Here is a 13,806-nt window from a genome sequence, read left to right as displayed (position 1 = left end):
TTTTAGAAGTGTTAGACTTTGAATCCAGAAATTGTATGTCATTCAGACTCAGACCCCTTGTTCACTATGCAAAATCTCTCAGTTATTGTTATACATCAAAACCTGTAAATGCTTTAAAATCATTAAATCTTTCGAAGTGGACAATGTCAATCTAAAAACTATGATTATTCAAGGAAACATCATAGTGAAGATAAATCTTTGTGACACTCTAGTGTAGATTTGTGTGAAAATTTCCACATGTTTTCTATAGATGGGGAACATTTATTGATAGGAGACAGCATTCAGCTTTTTCATTATTTTGAGAATAATAGTTGTGTGTTAGGAGTATGTCTTCCCTGTTTTATCTGATATTATACTTTCTCTGGCTGACTCTGCAAACCCTGTATTTTGGCACTACATTTCTATGGTTTCCCAGCTACAACGTGTGCCTTGTTTAATAGTCTTGTCTTTGGTTTACTTTTAAAGCTTGAACATGCTCATTGATTTCACTAGGACTACTTTTGCATGTTAGCTGAACAATACAATCACAAATTTAACCAGCCAATACTAAGCCTTCTTTTCTGATATTAAAATTCACACCTTTTCTGTCAACCCCGGTGAGTTTGGATGTGTGTGTTTTATTAGTGCTTGGGTGTTACTATTAATATTGCTGACACCATCAATGGGTAAAGTGCTGTACAGTATTAACAGGACGTGGCTTTAACATCTTACAATGACATGACATCCTAACATGACGTAGCGTAAAACTAATTATTTTTAAAACGTGAGTTACAGTATTCCAGACTCATTTTCCAAATCTTCGGTTTATTGCTGATAAGTGGAAACAAGTACTAGGAATGACAAGTTGTATCTGGCTATTGTCAGCTAAGATTATAATGCTAAAGAGGCTGTAGGTGATTAAATACAAGTGGACTGTTCAAAAATCTGAAGTATTGGTAAGGAAAAAAAAAGGTGAATGTTGACTAGTGACTGGTGAATGGGCTTGTGAGAGTAAAACAAACAAACAAAAAAGCATGGCGAAAGAAAACTTGAGAGAAAGAAGAAAGAAGCAGAAACACATTGAGAAGCACAGCTAACCTGCTTGATAATAAAAACTGTAAGAATACAGAAGAGTTTTAGGGTTTGTGCATAGATTTTATTATACATAGAACACAGTTGAAAGTACATAAGGTAGATGATTGAACTAGAAAATGTATGTCTAATCACCTAAAGGACGTAATACAAATGTACGGTCAGGTGCTATTGAGACTGTTTATTATTGAATCACAATATGGTTGGAAGGTGCTTCCGGAGGTTTTCTTGCCAAACCCCCCTGCTCAAGGAGGGTCATGTAGAGCTGGGTGCCCAGGGCCATGCCCAGATGGGGTTTGGCTGTCACCAGGGATGAAGTCACCACAACCTCTCTGGGCAGCCTGTACCGGTGCTCAGTCAAATGTGCCTTTTACAACAAATAATACAAAAAGTAGAGTTAAAATGCTTTTTTTTTTTTTTTTTTTTACTGTGGTTAAAGAGATGAATGATATTCATTTCAGTGTGCCCAATTTAGAAATACTTAAATTCAGTAGTGAAATCTCAGACTTCAGGTCCATGAGCAGTTAATTAGTCTAAATGGGCCCTGCTGGTGTGGAAGACAGTTCTGTCCTGGTGAGTTCCTGTTCCTTTCCTTATGCTGGCCTTGTGACTGCGTGGTAAAATAGATGAAAAAAATATATCCAACTATAAACTTACCTGCAGAAGTTGAGGAAGAATGAGGTTCATTTTCAGATGGCAGGAATGAGTGGACAGAATTAGGGGCTGTGTCTTCATACTTCAGCATCTTCAATTTATGGTACATTAAACTACTTATAATTTTTTTCATTTAGAAGGGAAAGAAAGAAAGAAGTACACAAAAAGAAGAGGGATAAACACAGAGAGCAGGATGAGAAAACAGATAACACACGAACATAAAATAAAAATATTTCACCTCATTGTTCTTGAAACAGTTATATTGGAAACTTAAAACGTACATGAATCAAATACTACTTTTTTTACGTTGTGATTTTTCTTTTTTTAATTGTGAAGTACTTGAGATGCTTTCATATTTTATAACAGTCCAGGCTTTGTCTTAGCACTGCAAGAGAGGAATGTGGGTTATATATCATCTAAAACCAGGTATGACTGTCTTTTAAAACAGGCGACTGTAAACTCATGCAGGATTTGTCAGTAAAATGAAAATGTGTCACTGAAAAATAGCAAAAAAAATTTCTAATCATAAAATGTACATTTTTAAAACTATGTGAAATCGTGGAAACAGAATATGTTTGATGTTCACACCATCGACTTTCAGCAGATGACTGTATAAAACTTTGAAAAATAGCTCACAACCAAGCAAACAAAACCAACTATTTTAGCATTAGACCTGTTTCCTTTTAAAATGATTAACTCAGTTTAAATTGATGTCTCTCTTGATTTAATAAGCTGCCTGGGGTTGCTGCAGCAAATATGGAGTACATGCTGCCATACTCTTTTCATTCATTCACTTACTCTTTTGTTTAGTTTTTAATGATTACCTTACTGACATACATAAAGTAAGAACTTCAGTCTAGAAAATCTACACATTAAAAATGGAGGAAAAATACAGGTATATTTAAGAGACATTAATAAAATACCCACTTTGGGATCATGACTGCCTCTTTCTTTTACACCTTTATAAAGCATGCTAGAAGACAATCAGATTTTGTTGCTTGCCAGTTGTGAGGCAAATTGCAGGGGAGAAATTGATCTGTCAGAATGCCCTAAATATTACCATGTGCCATGCTGAACGCTGTGCAGTCAAGTACTCCTCACTACAGGTGACAAGTAAAAGTCTAAAGGGAACAGGAGCTCTGGCAAAGCTGTAACAATGATTTTGTAGCCTGTGGGTGAGAGTTCCTATGGGAAAACAGAGCTTAAATCTGAGAAAATTTACACGTGTATGTTACAAATGTGAAACCTTCAAAATCAGTTTAAAACACAAAGGGAATATCTAAAAAACAGTCAGAAGGACTTAATGCTGAGGTGGTCACAAAGTGGCCCAAAACAGAAGAAAACTGGACTGTGTTCAGATCTGCTCCAGCAGTTCCACCCAATTGTATCTTCAGTCACCTTTGAAATAAAAATGAAGTTAGAAATGTGTCATGCTTAACTGAATCTATAGTAGATTTTAATTTTGAAATATAAGTGAATTCTGCAACTTTCAAATAAAGCAAACTAACTTTGAGTAAATGAAAATAACAGTGGATAATTGCAGAGCCTAAATTATCCTGCAGCGCAGTGTCTTAGCTTTTGAGTGCTGAGAATCTACAAAGCAGGTGGCTGCACACACACAGCTGCCAAACATCATCTTCGCCTCATTAGTAGTCAGTAAAACAGCATCAGAAAAGCAAGTTGCAGATGGAAGCAAAACAAAAGACACAGAAGAATTAACAAGAAGAGTCCCTGAGTATGTACCTTTCCTTGCAAATAAAGCAATTTAGTGTAAATGTCTTAATATATAGAGAGGCAAAAGGTTGCTGCTGTGAATTACGATAGTTTTGAGTGGAGGTCTGTTTCTCGGTAATGCTAGTGAAAACCAGCTGCAAGCTTGCTTTCATTATGTGCACAAACCTAGTAGGAAGGATAATGTTTATTATGAATTATAATTCTGTTTTGCTTAAATAGGGGATTGTTAGTTTCTTGCACACAGAGGACTCCTTTCTAGATGGACTCCATTCTGTTGCATTTTTTAAACTTTTTTTTACATCTTAGCAACTTGTTCCGCATTAAAGCCAGTTAATCTACTAAATCTGCTCCTCTTTGCATATGTTTAATCTGTCTCTTGTTCCTCAACCCCATCACATATGCAGAAGATCAATCTGGTCCCCTGTGTCATGGCCAGTTAGAAGTTACATGTGCTAGTTTGGCTGCCTCTCTGAATGGGTAGGAGCTGAATCATAACTGCTTTTCCCTGAACAAGCCACAAATGTTGGTCTGGCTTTTCTACCCAACTACAACTTGTAGGAACACAGGAACAGGTAGGAACTTGTCATCTTGCCCTGTCAAATTTGACTGAAATTAGCCAACCAGTCAAAGTTGGGAAGGTGATGTGGTGGAGAGCAGGAGTAAGATGATGACTACCAGTGCAATCATATACTTTAATAAATTTAACAAACTGAATGGAAGTCTCTGGTCTGTTTCGGTCAACATTCTGTTCTGTGGAACACTCTATCAGTGTCAGGGAAAAGAAGCGCTGTGAAGAGCTAGTTGCCAGAATTCACTGGAGAATATTGGTGGAAGTTCCTCTAACAGCTGTTCTCCAACATATATATATATACATATATATCTTACTAATAGTACAGCAGCAAAATCTGTGTGCTGACTTAACAACTGCTCTGAGAAGTTTGAGGAGTCTAGGGGGAACGGGACAGCAGTTCCTTGGTGAAACTGCAGTGCACCTGGGCGATACCCATCAAGCTGCTGTAATTGAAAAGTTAAACAAACTGCAGAATGACTAACCTTTTAACTGGTCAACTGTTTTGAATGTTTTCTTATATTACAGGAGAACCTCGGTGCTTTTAAACTTTTGGGGTTTGTACTCAGAGTTTGTCCATACTTAAATTTTTGTTTGCTCACTTAAGGTTCTGAGAATTTAAGTATATTTACACCTGAATTTAGAGAACTTTTTATTTATATTAGGTGTAATCTTGCTATGATGAAGAATAATTTTGAGAAAACCTAAAGTACTTATGAACTAGATTAAATTAGTTGACATGTTTCAGCTGGAAAATTCAGGTTTGAAAAGTCTGAATCCTAAAGAACATTAGAATGCTTATTTCAACTCACAAACATACATATAGGTCTTCTGATGATTACTGCAAATTCAATGAAAAATACATTTTTAAAAAGTGCATGCATACAGCCTGGTTTGCATTTACCTAAAACCAGAGATAGCTCCTTTCCATGGTATAGATTTTGTAGTGAGGGACAGAGGAAAACATAAGGCAGTATGTGATTTAAGGGTGTAGAATAAATGAGTTTTATTCAATCCATATCTACTTAATATGATGCTAATGTTTTCAGTCAATTTCAAAGGAAGGAGGAGGAAAAAAAAATAGATACACACACACACAGATAGTGCCAGATTTCCATCTTTATTGCTTAGTTGGCCTTGGCCTTGATCTTTTACAGAAGATTTAACAGGAGGTGGCAAGAGGGATAGAAATGTAATCACTTGGGCTATTACAGAGAAACAATGTGACTAAGTACTTTCCTAGCAATGTGTTGTTGTTTTTATCCATTCAGCAATTGTAATTTATTTATACATCTGTCAATAAATACAAGACGGCATCCAATAATGAGTACAGCAGGGACTTAAGCTGGAGTGTATTGCTGTGTTTGACATAAAGGTCAACCCTGGGAAAGGGGCTTGAAATTGACATTTCTTGAAAACTATTTTTCCTTCCACTGAGGCTGTCTCTTAATTCCAGCAATTTTCTCTGATAAGCAGAGAGAGCATACATTTTGATTATATAAAGGAGGGAGGAGGTGATGAAACTTTAAAAAAATTTCTACCGGCATTGCATTCTGGTGATAAGAATGGGACTTTATGCAGCACAGAAGAGATTATCTGAAGTAGGATTGGGAAGCAAATTGTATTTACAAGAGATGGCATGATTTTCCTAAAAGGTGTTCAAAACAGCCTATTCACTCACATATTCTGCTGAGCTTGACTAGAAATAACTTCATTTCAAAAATGACAAAACTGATTGAGGGTAAAAGCATTCCCCTCTCACAGATACTTGTTCAAAGGATTTGCATTAAATTTTCTTGATGGGAGCACAGTAGTATTTTATTCTGCATCTGCATGAACTGTTAATGTGGAAAATAAAAATACAAATTGTGTCCTTGATTGCTTCATGCTTCAGCCACTTGAATTACCAGATTTATGTCTGCAATTATGGAAGAGAGGTTACTATATGATAGTTTGACAATAACTGTCACCATTATATTACCAATATATAGATTCAACTTATTTTTGAAGTTAAGAGTATTGAAATTACATTTTAAGGACCAAGTGTATCTTCCTGTGGTTTTATCTTGTTTTTAATGTAGCCAGGCTATTTTTAAAGAACTATAGTATGTATAAATGTTGTCAGTTATTAGTAGAATACACACATGTCAAAGGTGCCATGTCCTGAAAAGTTCCATGAAGTATAAACAAGCTTGTTGTGCATCACCTTGTCATGGTGTCAACAAGATGTATACGTGCTACTGCTGAATCTGTTACGTTTTTCTCCTTCTGTATAGATCCTGGAATTGGTGAAAGGAATGCATTACCAGCTGGCCTGTCAGAAGTACTTTGAGTTGACACATGATGTAAGTAGCTACTAATTTTTGTTAAACTATAATCACTGTCTTTGTCTTGAGGAAGGCCTTGGAAACCATACATGGAAGTGCAGAGACCATTTGCAGTTCTCACATCCATTATTAGCTGTCTTACCTTGTTAGTTTTCATTTAATAATTTAAAATATACCTTAAATATTTGTATTTTTCTGCATTTCTATATTGATGTAATTAATACCCTGAATATTAGAAGATGTAATAAAAGGTTATGGTTTCTTCCTGAACATGTCAATATTCTTGAATTCTCTCTATTTCAAGCCATTTAACTTTTTCACTATCCCATTTTTAAACAAATTGTGGGTTTTAAACCATTATGCAAGCTTGTTTAAATTTTTATGATATATTACAAAATACCAAAATGGGTCTAACAAGTTTAACTGAAACTCTTATCTTGCAGCACTTACATAGTTAATATCGTTAATTTTCACTTGATACTTTTTCATGTCTTTGATCATATGTGACTACTTTTAAAATCAAAATTAACATTCTCAGAGCTTTCCCATTTGCTTAATCATAAGCTTCTATAATATATTGAATTAAGGTTCTCCACAAAGTCATAAGATAGCAAATAGCTGCAGTCCATCTCTTTTGTGATTTCTTCCAACAACTGGTTTTCGCAGCGGTTCTTTGTTGTGAAGGAAAAACAGTGGAGCATGGCCCGTCTTATACCTTTGTTCTCTCCTCAACTCAAAAAATTAAAACATCCCTTTTAAAGATCAGAATATGGAGTAGCCTTGCTAAAGACAGGATAAAGATTAGATGACCCACCCAGAGACATTTACCATTTGTGGTTTTGTCACTGGTTTTCACATTTGATTTAAATGGACGTGTTTGTCTTGGCAGATTTCCAGCAATTAATTATATGTGTGAATGTATAGTAAAGGTATACTCTGAACTCTGTATCCAGTGCTGTTTTGGCAGCTGTAATTAGAGAGGAACACTTTGTCTTACAATCTGAGAAAACGATAAAACAGGAAGTACAAAATTATATATAATTGGAAATTTAGATAATACATGCCCTATGTAAGGCTAAGCCAGTAGAAATAATATTTTCCTAAGATGTGACTGCAGACCTCAAGGTCAACATTCACCAAAGCATAAATCAGCGCAGTGTCAAAGGTCTGTTGTGTTTTAGGAAAACTGTCTTTCCATTCTTCTATAGCAAATTTCTGAAAAGCACTGGGTTTTTTTTTCTCTTTTTGTAACATAAATATCTGTGTGTGCTGCTTGCCCTGATAGTCATTTGTCTGCTTTGCTGCTGCTAAGTTGTTACTTCTGTGAGAGAAACCAGAACGCACAGAAAGGCACTTTCTGCAGTTTGAATGAAACGTGCTTATGAAGGCAGGTGTTTTAGAGAATTTAGCTGCTAAACTTGTTACCACCCTGCATATTCTGCGTGAACTGGGCTTATTAACTTTAATGGCACATCTCTCCTGAACTTTCTTTCACTATCTCACAACCACAGAACAAAAGCAACCATCATTTGTGTGGTCCAGCGCATTGTCTTGTGGCAGGAACCAATGTTGTTACTCTTATTTACATGAATTGCTGTATTAGTTGCTTATTATAGGTACAGCTGTAACGGGTGATTATTTATATTTTAATATTTATCTCGAAACATTTTATTTTTGAGTACTGATACTTTACAATCCTTGTCTATTTTTAAGAAGTAAATTAAATCTTACACATAGAAAACTTTCTGACGCAGAAGAATCACTTTTGAATAGTTCATTTAAAAACATATGCAAACCCCATTTTTCTTAGGCCTTTGTGACCAAATCACAGAAACACTGAACTTTTTTTTTTTAAAAAAAGGGATATCGTTAATTGATATTATTTACTGTAGCACCATGGTTGCTCCATATGTTTTTTCTGTAATAGCAGCTGTAGCATTGTCAACTGTTATTTTAAAAGTTCTTGCTTAAAACCGAAAGATACTATAGCTACCACACGATTGCTTCAGGTTTTTCAAAACAGTCTTTACTATAGCAGAAATACAAAACAAAGTTTCTATGAAAACCATTATGTGCACCCTGTGTTGAATCCAAGGAAAGTCTTGTGTTGGTATCATCTGCTGGATGGAATGAACGGTTCTGTCTGAAGTTACAAGCCTTTTCATGTGGATCAGTATGTGTTATAAGCTTAAATTTTTGACTGCACAGAAAATACATTTTTCTTTGGGCATAGTGGATTCCAGATGGATTTACAGGTATAAATGGATAAAGCTGCTAGAGAAATCAAGTTTATCTATCTCTGGTAGTAAGTTTCAGTTAATGGTGCAGCTTTTAAAATTGATGTGTGTTGACCTGTATTACCTAAAAGCATTGTAAACCCATATAAAGTAGCATGAGCAATCTAATACAAAAAAGCCAAGAAATTTATGTATGCTTCAATTCCATTTTTGTGGTCAAATTTCTTGTGTATTTCCAGCCAGAGCAGAATATTTTTGTTCAGAGAACCTTGTTGAAAATTAAGCAGAACTGAATCATTTATGTATCACTGTATCACAAAGGAAGATGATAATGATAAACAAAACTTGCCCTTTTTCACTTGAGGCTCTCCAAAAAAGGTGATAAAATGAATGGGCAGAATTATTGTAATTAAAATAGGGTTCATGGAGTCATACTACAATTTTAACTAACCTGTAAATAGCTTTTAGCTAGATGCTGTCAATTGCCTCTGAAAAAGTGCATGATGAGCTGTTTCTACACCTTATTCCAATTTGTTGGGGAGATAAGAGTTTAGAACCAAATAAAGAGTTAAAAAGTGAACCTTCAATTGGTCTGAAGAAAACTGAGATTTTCAGGTAAAAAAAAAAGTAGAACTAATTAAAAGCTTCTTCTAGGAAAGCTCGCTTTTCACTCTATCACTTACTTTTAAGCCTTTATGGTGTAAAGAAGTAATTTAGTACCCACATAATAGAAATTGGTACATGGATGAAAGCTGGCTGGGTAAAACTCATCCAGATAAGACTGAAATGAAATTCAGTGGTGGCTTCAGGTTTCTTCTTTATTTTCTTTTATTTTTCTTTGTGTCATTTATTTTGAGCACCAAATTAGTCTGCTAGGCCTGTCACTTAGTTTTTAGATTTTTTCAAGCAAAGTCACTTACTGTAGTTGCTAATGTCATCTTCATGTCTGAATTACTTTTTTGTTCTATGTGTTGCCATTTTCCGATGGAGCTCAGCTAAGCGGTGGTCATGCATTGAATCAGGGTTCCATTTAAAATGCATCTTGATTCTCTGCTTTATGATTTTTCACAAGTGGCTGAAATCTAAACTGATGGGTTTTGGCATATTAAATCAGTACCTGTCCTTGTGAGACGCTGTGTATGTGCAAAGTTGCCTGTTATGCTTGAATTGGCCACATCCCTTTGGGAAAAAGGGAAGACAGTGAAAGCAGAAAATTACCAGTACATGGCTTTTAGTCTTCCTTGGTTTATTGTATCACAGTTTGGGAATTTTTCCAACATTATTTAAGAACAGAATTTTTCTCAAAATATTCTTAGTATTTGCATGAACTTTGTTGAAATATTTGATGAGCATTAATTGAATGTTCATTTATCAAATAATTACGGAGTTGGAAGAATGTGCCTGCTAAGTAGAGAGGAGCAGTAAAAAATGCTGCACCTTATGCTAGTTTTCTGTATTTTTTTCCACCGAAGACTGTTTGTTCTTTGGTATTGGCTGCGCATCTGATGGCATTTCAGGATGCTGATGTTGTCACTGGTGGAGCAGAGACAAGCTTGATCTGTTGGGCTTCTTTCTTCAGCTTTTGTCTTGGAGCTATTGCATTTGTGACTACTGAAGAAAGCAGGCAAAGAGGTGAAGCTACCCATTTCCATTCACAGTTTCACACTGATACTTAACATCTGGACTTATTTTGTGCAGTTATTCCAACTTAGTTGTATTCTCTACTGTCATTTGCACTCCAGACCTGTCTCGGTCCCTCTTTTGTGCAGGCAAATGCTGTTTTAAGGTGTAGGTTCAATTGTCCTACATCTGTAAAGGTATGCCATTTTACTTATATTGTTTATACATCTTGGGATTTTCTTTACTACAGCAAAGACAATTTGAAATATTGTTTGAATATGCCAAAGCAGTTGGTCTATTTCTAACATGAAGGAGGAAAATTTGTGATGAAAGTAACTCTGTATGTTGCTAATATTAACTGGGATAGTATTTACAAACTGATGCCTTTTTCTTCAACAAAATTTGAACTTATTAAATTGCTAATTGATTTGTTCTTGAATGTGAAAAAAACAGACGTTTTGAAATAAATATAATAATTTATTGTTCCTTTCCTTTTATGTGCAGGTTGAAGACATTGGGTTTTCTTTGAATCATCCTAATCAGTATTTTACAGAGAGTCAAAGGCTATTAAGTGGTGGTAGAGAACCGAAGAAGGAAGTAATTAATTCAGGAAACACTCAACAAAGAAATAATAGTCAGGAAAGCATGAATTCGAATTCTACTGTCACCTCTTCAAATACAACAACTGATGCAGAACTGGAGGGACTGGAGGCATACTTCACTGAAGACTAAGCAGCTGTGTTGGTGGTTTTGTGTGTTTATTTTCTTTGGTTTTCTTTCATTCTTTTCCCTTCTCTAGCCAAATTGGTTCCTATACTCAGGAGTATGCACTTCATTACCTGGAAGACACAGATATTTAATACTTTGAATAGGCTGAAGAAAATAAATATAATGAAGCTGTAACTGCATCCAGTACTTGTTCTTGCTGCTTTAGGACACTGTTTCATATGGCATGTTGAAGGATGGGAAATGAAAGTTCCTTCCCAATTATTAGTTGATTTTTGTCTGACTCAACTTTTTTGGTTTCCTTCAAAATGTTTAAGTATTTTTATCCCATTTTGTCATCACTTTTATATATTTCTTCTTAATAAATAAATTGCAAATGATCAAAGCCTCTGGAGGAGTCTGTCTCTTTTCTACAGGAGGAGCTGAGGGAAATCACCTTCCTAATTTGTGTACCTTGGTGCTAAAGGTAGAGAGCTCATTTTGGTGCTTGAAATAGAAAATAAAGAGAGTTTGGACACCTTTATGTAAGAAAGTAATCCAAAAAGCTGACACTCTACCAAGTGATTCGTCTTGAAGCAGCTAAAATCTTATTAGCATATATTCCTTTTCAATTTTAGCACTTTCTATATGTGTGATCATGGCTGGAGCCTCCTGTGTCCTGCTGAGCTAAACAGCCATCTGAATGCACCTTTGGGTCACCTGGATCCCACCTGTCTCCTGACATACAAACATCATCCACATGAGCAGCTGTCACTGAGCGGTGGGTGGAAGCTCCAAGTAGAGCTGCTATTTTTATATCATGCTGTTGCAGTATTCTCTGGAGGATTTGGAAAGCCTGAGTTTCATTTTATCTGATGCTTCAGGGGTTTCAAGACAACATTACCCCTTCCCTGGAGGGTGACCTATCTACTGGTACAGCCCTGTAGCCACAGAAACACAGAATTGTCGTTGCTGGTGACTTGTATTAACTCTGCAATACCTTGGCATGAAGACTCACTGAACTTGATTGATCTGGACTTATCTTGCCCTACCTGAAGCTTTGTTTCAGCTGCAAAAGCAACCATCAAATGACAGCCTAACTTTGTACAATTGGGTGATGTACTGCATATGTTTATAATGATTTTGTTATATTTCTGTAGCTAATAGCTAGTGATAAGTAGTTGTTTTGTGTTGAAACGATTGATCTTGAAAGAAATACAGCCTGAAGAGTTGTGCAAAACAGGTATTTAGGAATAGGAGAAGAAAAAACAAATACGTAATGTGAGTAAACCACAGTATATATTCAGGTGTAATGTGGAATTGCCAGACCAATGAAGAAAGAACAGCATGAGTAGAACATATTTGGAAATGTGTAATATTACCCCAGGTGGACACAAGAGAGAAGAATGAATGATCCCCTCACCATCAGTATCCTGCTGCTCCTGATAGACAACGTGGGACCCCAACCGTGTGCTGTTGATCCCAAGATGCCAGGGGGCAGAGGAGGAAGGGTGTGTGCAACCAAGGGGTAGATACAGGCAAGGGTGTGAGTATGTAAAATTTGCTAGTTGTATTATGTTAGAGGTTTTATTTTCTCTACAATAATTGACTGATTTAGACTATTAATATTGTGACTGGACTTAAGACTGATTATGGTTAAGATTTTTGGACTAACTGTATGTCTGTGTCTTCTCATCTGCAGAGTGTACCTTTAAGGGTACAGAACTTGTGCAGGGCTAGCACAACACCAGGCTTTAAAACTAAATCTGCTAAGATTCACTGTTCCTTTTCCTTGAATTATTCTTAATTTATTTAGTGACTACTTTGTGTGAACTGCCAAACCTCTTATTCTTTTGGATGTCTCATATTCAAAGGATTTGTAGAAATCCACCCTGAGCAAAGACTCTGTGTTCTGGATCCTGCAGGGCGGTGGTTGTTCTGGGCCCAAGAAGCAAGGGGTTCTGAACACCCATGGGCCTGGTTTCTCCTGTTCGTTGAGCTCCTGGCAGCACCCCACCTGATGTGTGGAAGTCCCCTAGTTGTATTGGGTGGTTAAGAAACTTGGCCTTAGGGTTTTGAAGTGTCCTTGCAAAGCGGTGGCTGTCCTCTAATTTTGAGTTACTGAACTGGAGGTGCCTTAGTGGACATCATGGATTCTTTCAATAGAAGCACAGTGAAACTTTTTCAGACCTGCAATGAGACGTATGTTCGAAAGTGAAGCAGCTGGAAGAAGAATGAGGTTGTTGAGACACTGAATGCAGCTAAGGATCACAAACTGTAATTTTTGATTCAGTAGAGATGTTTGTTATGTCCTAACCCCACCAATGTCAACATTGTCACTTGCTGTTTGAACGAAACTCCCAGCACTTCATTTCTGAGCTTTACATGTGTTTTTATGTCACATTGGGAATAGCTGCTTGTTCACATAGCCTACCTTGGATTGCTACATTAGCAGAATTAAGTTATTTCTAGGACTTCAAGCATAAAATTTAAAAATAAATCTCTATTACAAGAAGGAGGATTTGTGCAGTTATATTCTCTGAATGAAATACATTAATCTGAAGTGCAACAAACATAACAGTATGTGACAAAGCCTTTGTCCTGCATTGGTTTACTTAATTATTGTGAGTTTACCACTCTTGATTAATAGCACTATGAATTGCTTTGAACTATATTTTATTCCCTTTTATTACCTGGCAGGTGGACTATAATAAAATATGTAACAGAAAAACATACAGATTATGGCATACGGTTACAAGTAACTAGCAAAGGATTGAAAAGAATGCTTTTGTTGCTATTTGAAGAGAATGACTATTTTTGTATTTCACACATTTTGACCATTTTGAATTTGATAGTGTCAAAAAATCTAAAATGAGAATCCTCCTTTTGA

General features: G+C 36.0%; 1 protein-coding gene across 1 annotated transcript in view; it reads left to right on the top strand.

Annotated features, from left to right (window-relative positions):
* The window catches only part of PRIM2 (DNA primase subunit 2), a 102,574-nt gene extending 91,248 nt beyond the window's left edge, over positions 1–11,326 (top strand). Inside the window, exons 13-14 of the mRNA XM_082047676.1 lie at positions 6,304–6,372; positions 10,716–11,326. Of these exons, the coding sequence (XP_081903802.1) occupies positions 6,304–6,372; positions 10,716–10,943 (297 nt within the window). The 3' untranslated portion in view covers positions 10,944–11,326. The remainder of the gene's footprint in view (positions 1–6,303; positions 6,373–10,715) is intronic.
* The last annotated feature ends 2,480 nt before the right edge of the window (positions 11,327–13,806 follow it).

The sequence above is a fragment of the Streptopelia decaocto genome (genome assembly GCF_964273445.1).
Source record: "Streptopelia decaocto genome assembly, chromosome: 3".
Taxonomy (NCBI): domain Eukaryota; kingdom Metazoa; phylum Chordata; class Aves; order Columbiformes; family Columbidae; genus Streptopelia; species Streptopelia decaocto.
The sequence above is the reverse complement of the archived record's forward strand: the minus strand, read 5'-3'. Positions and strand labels throughout refer to the sequence as shown.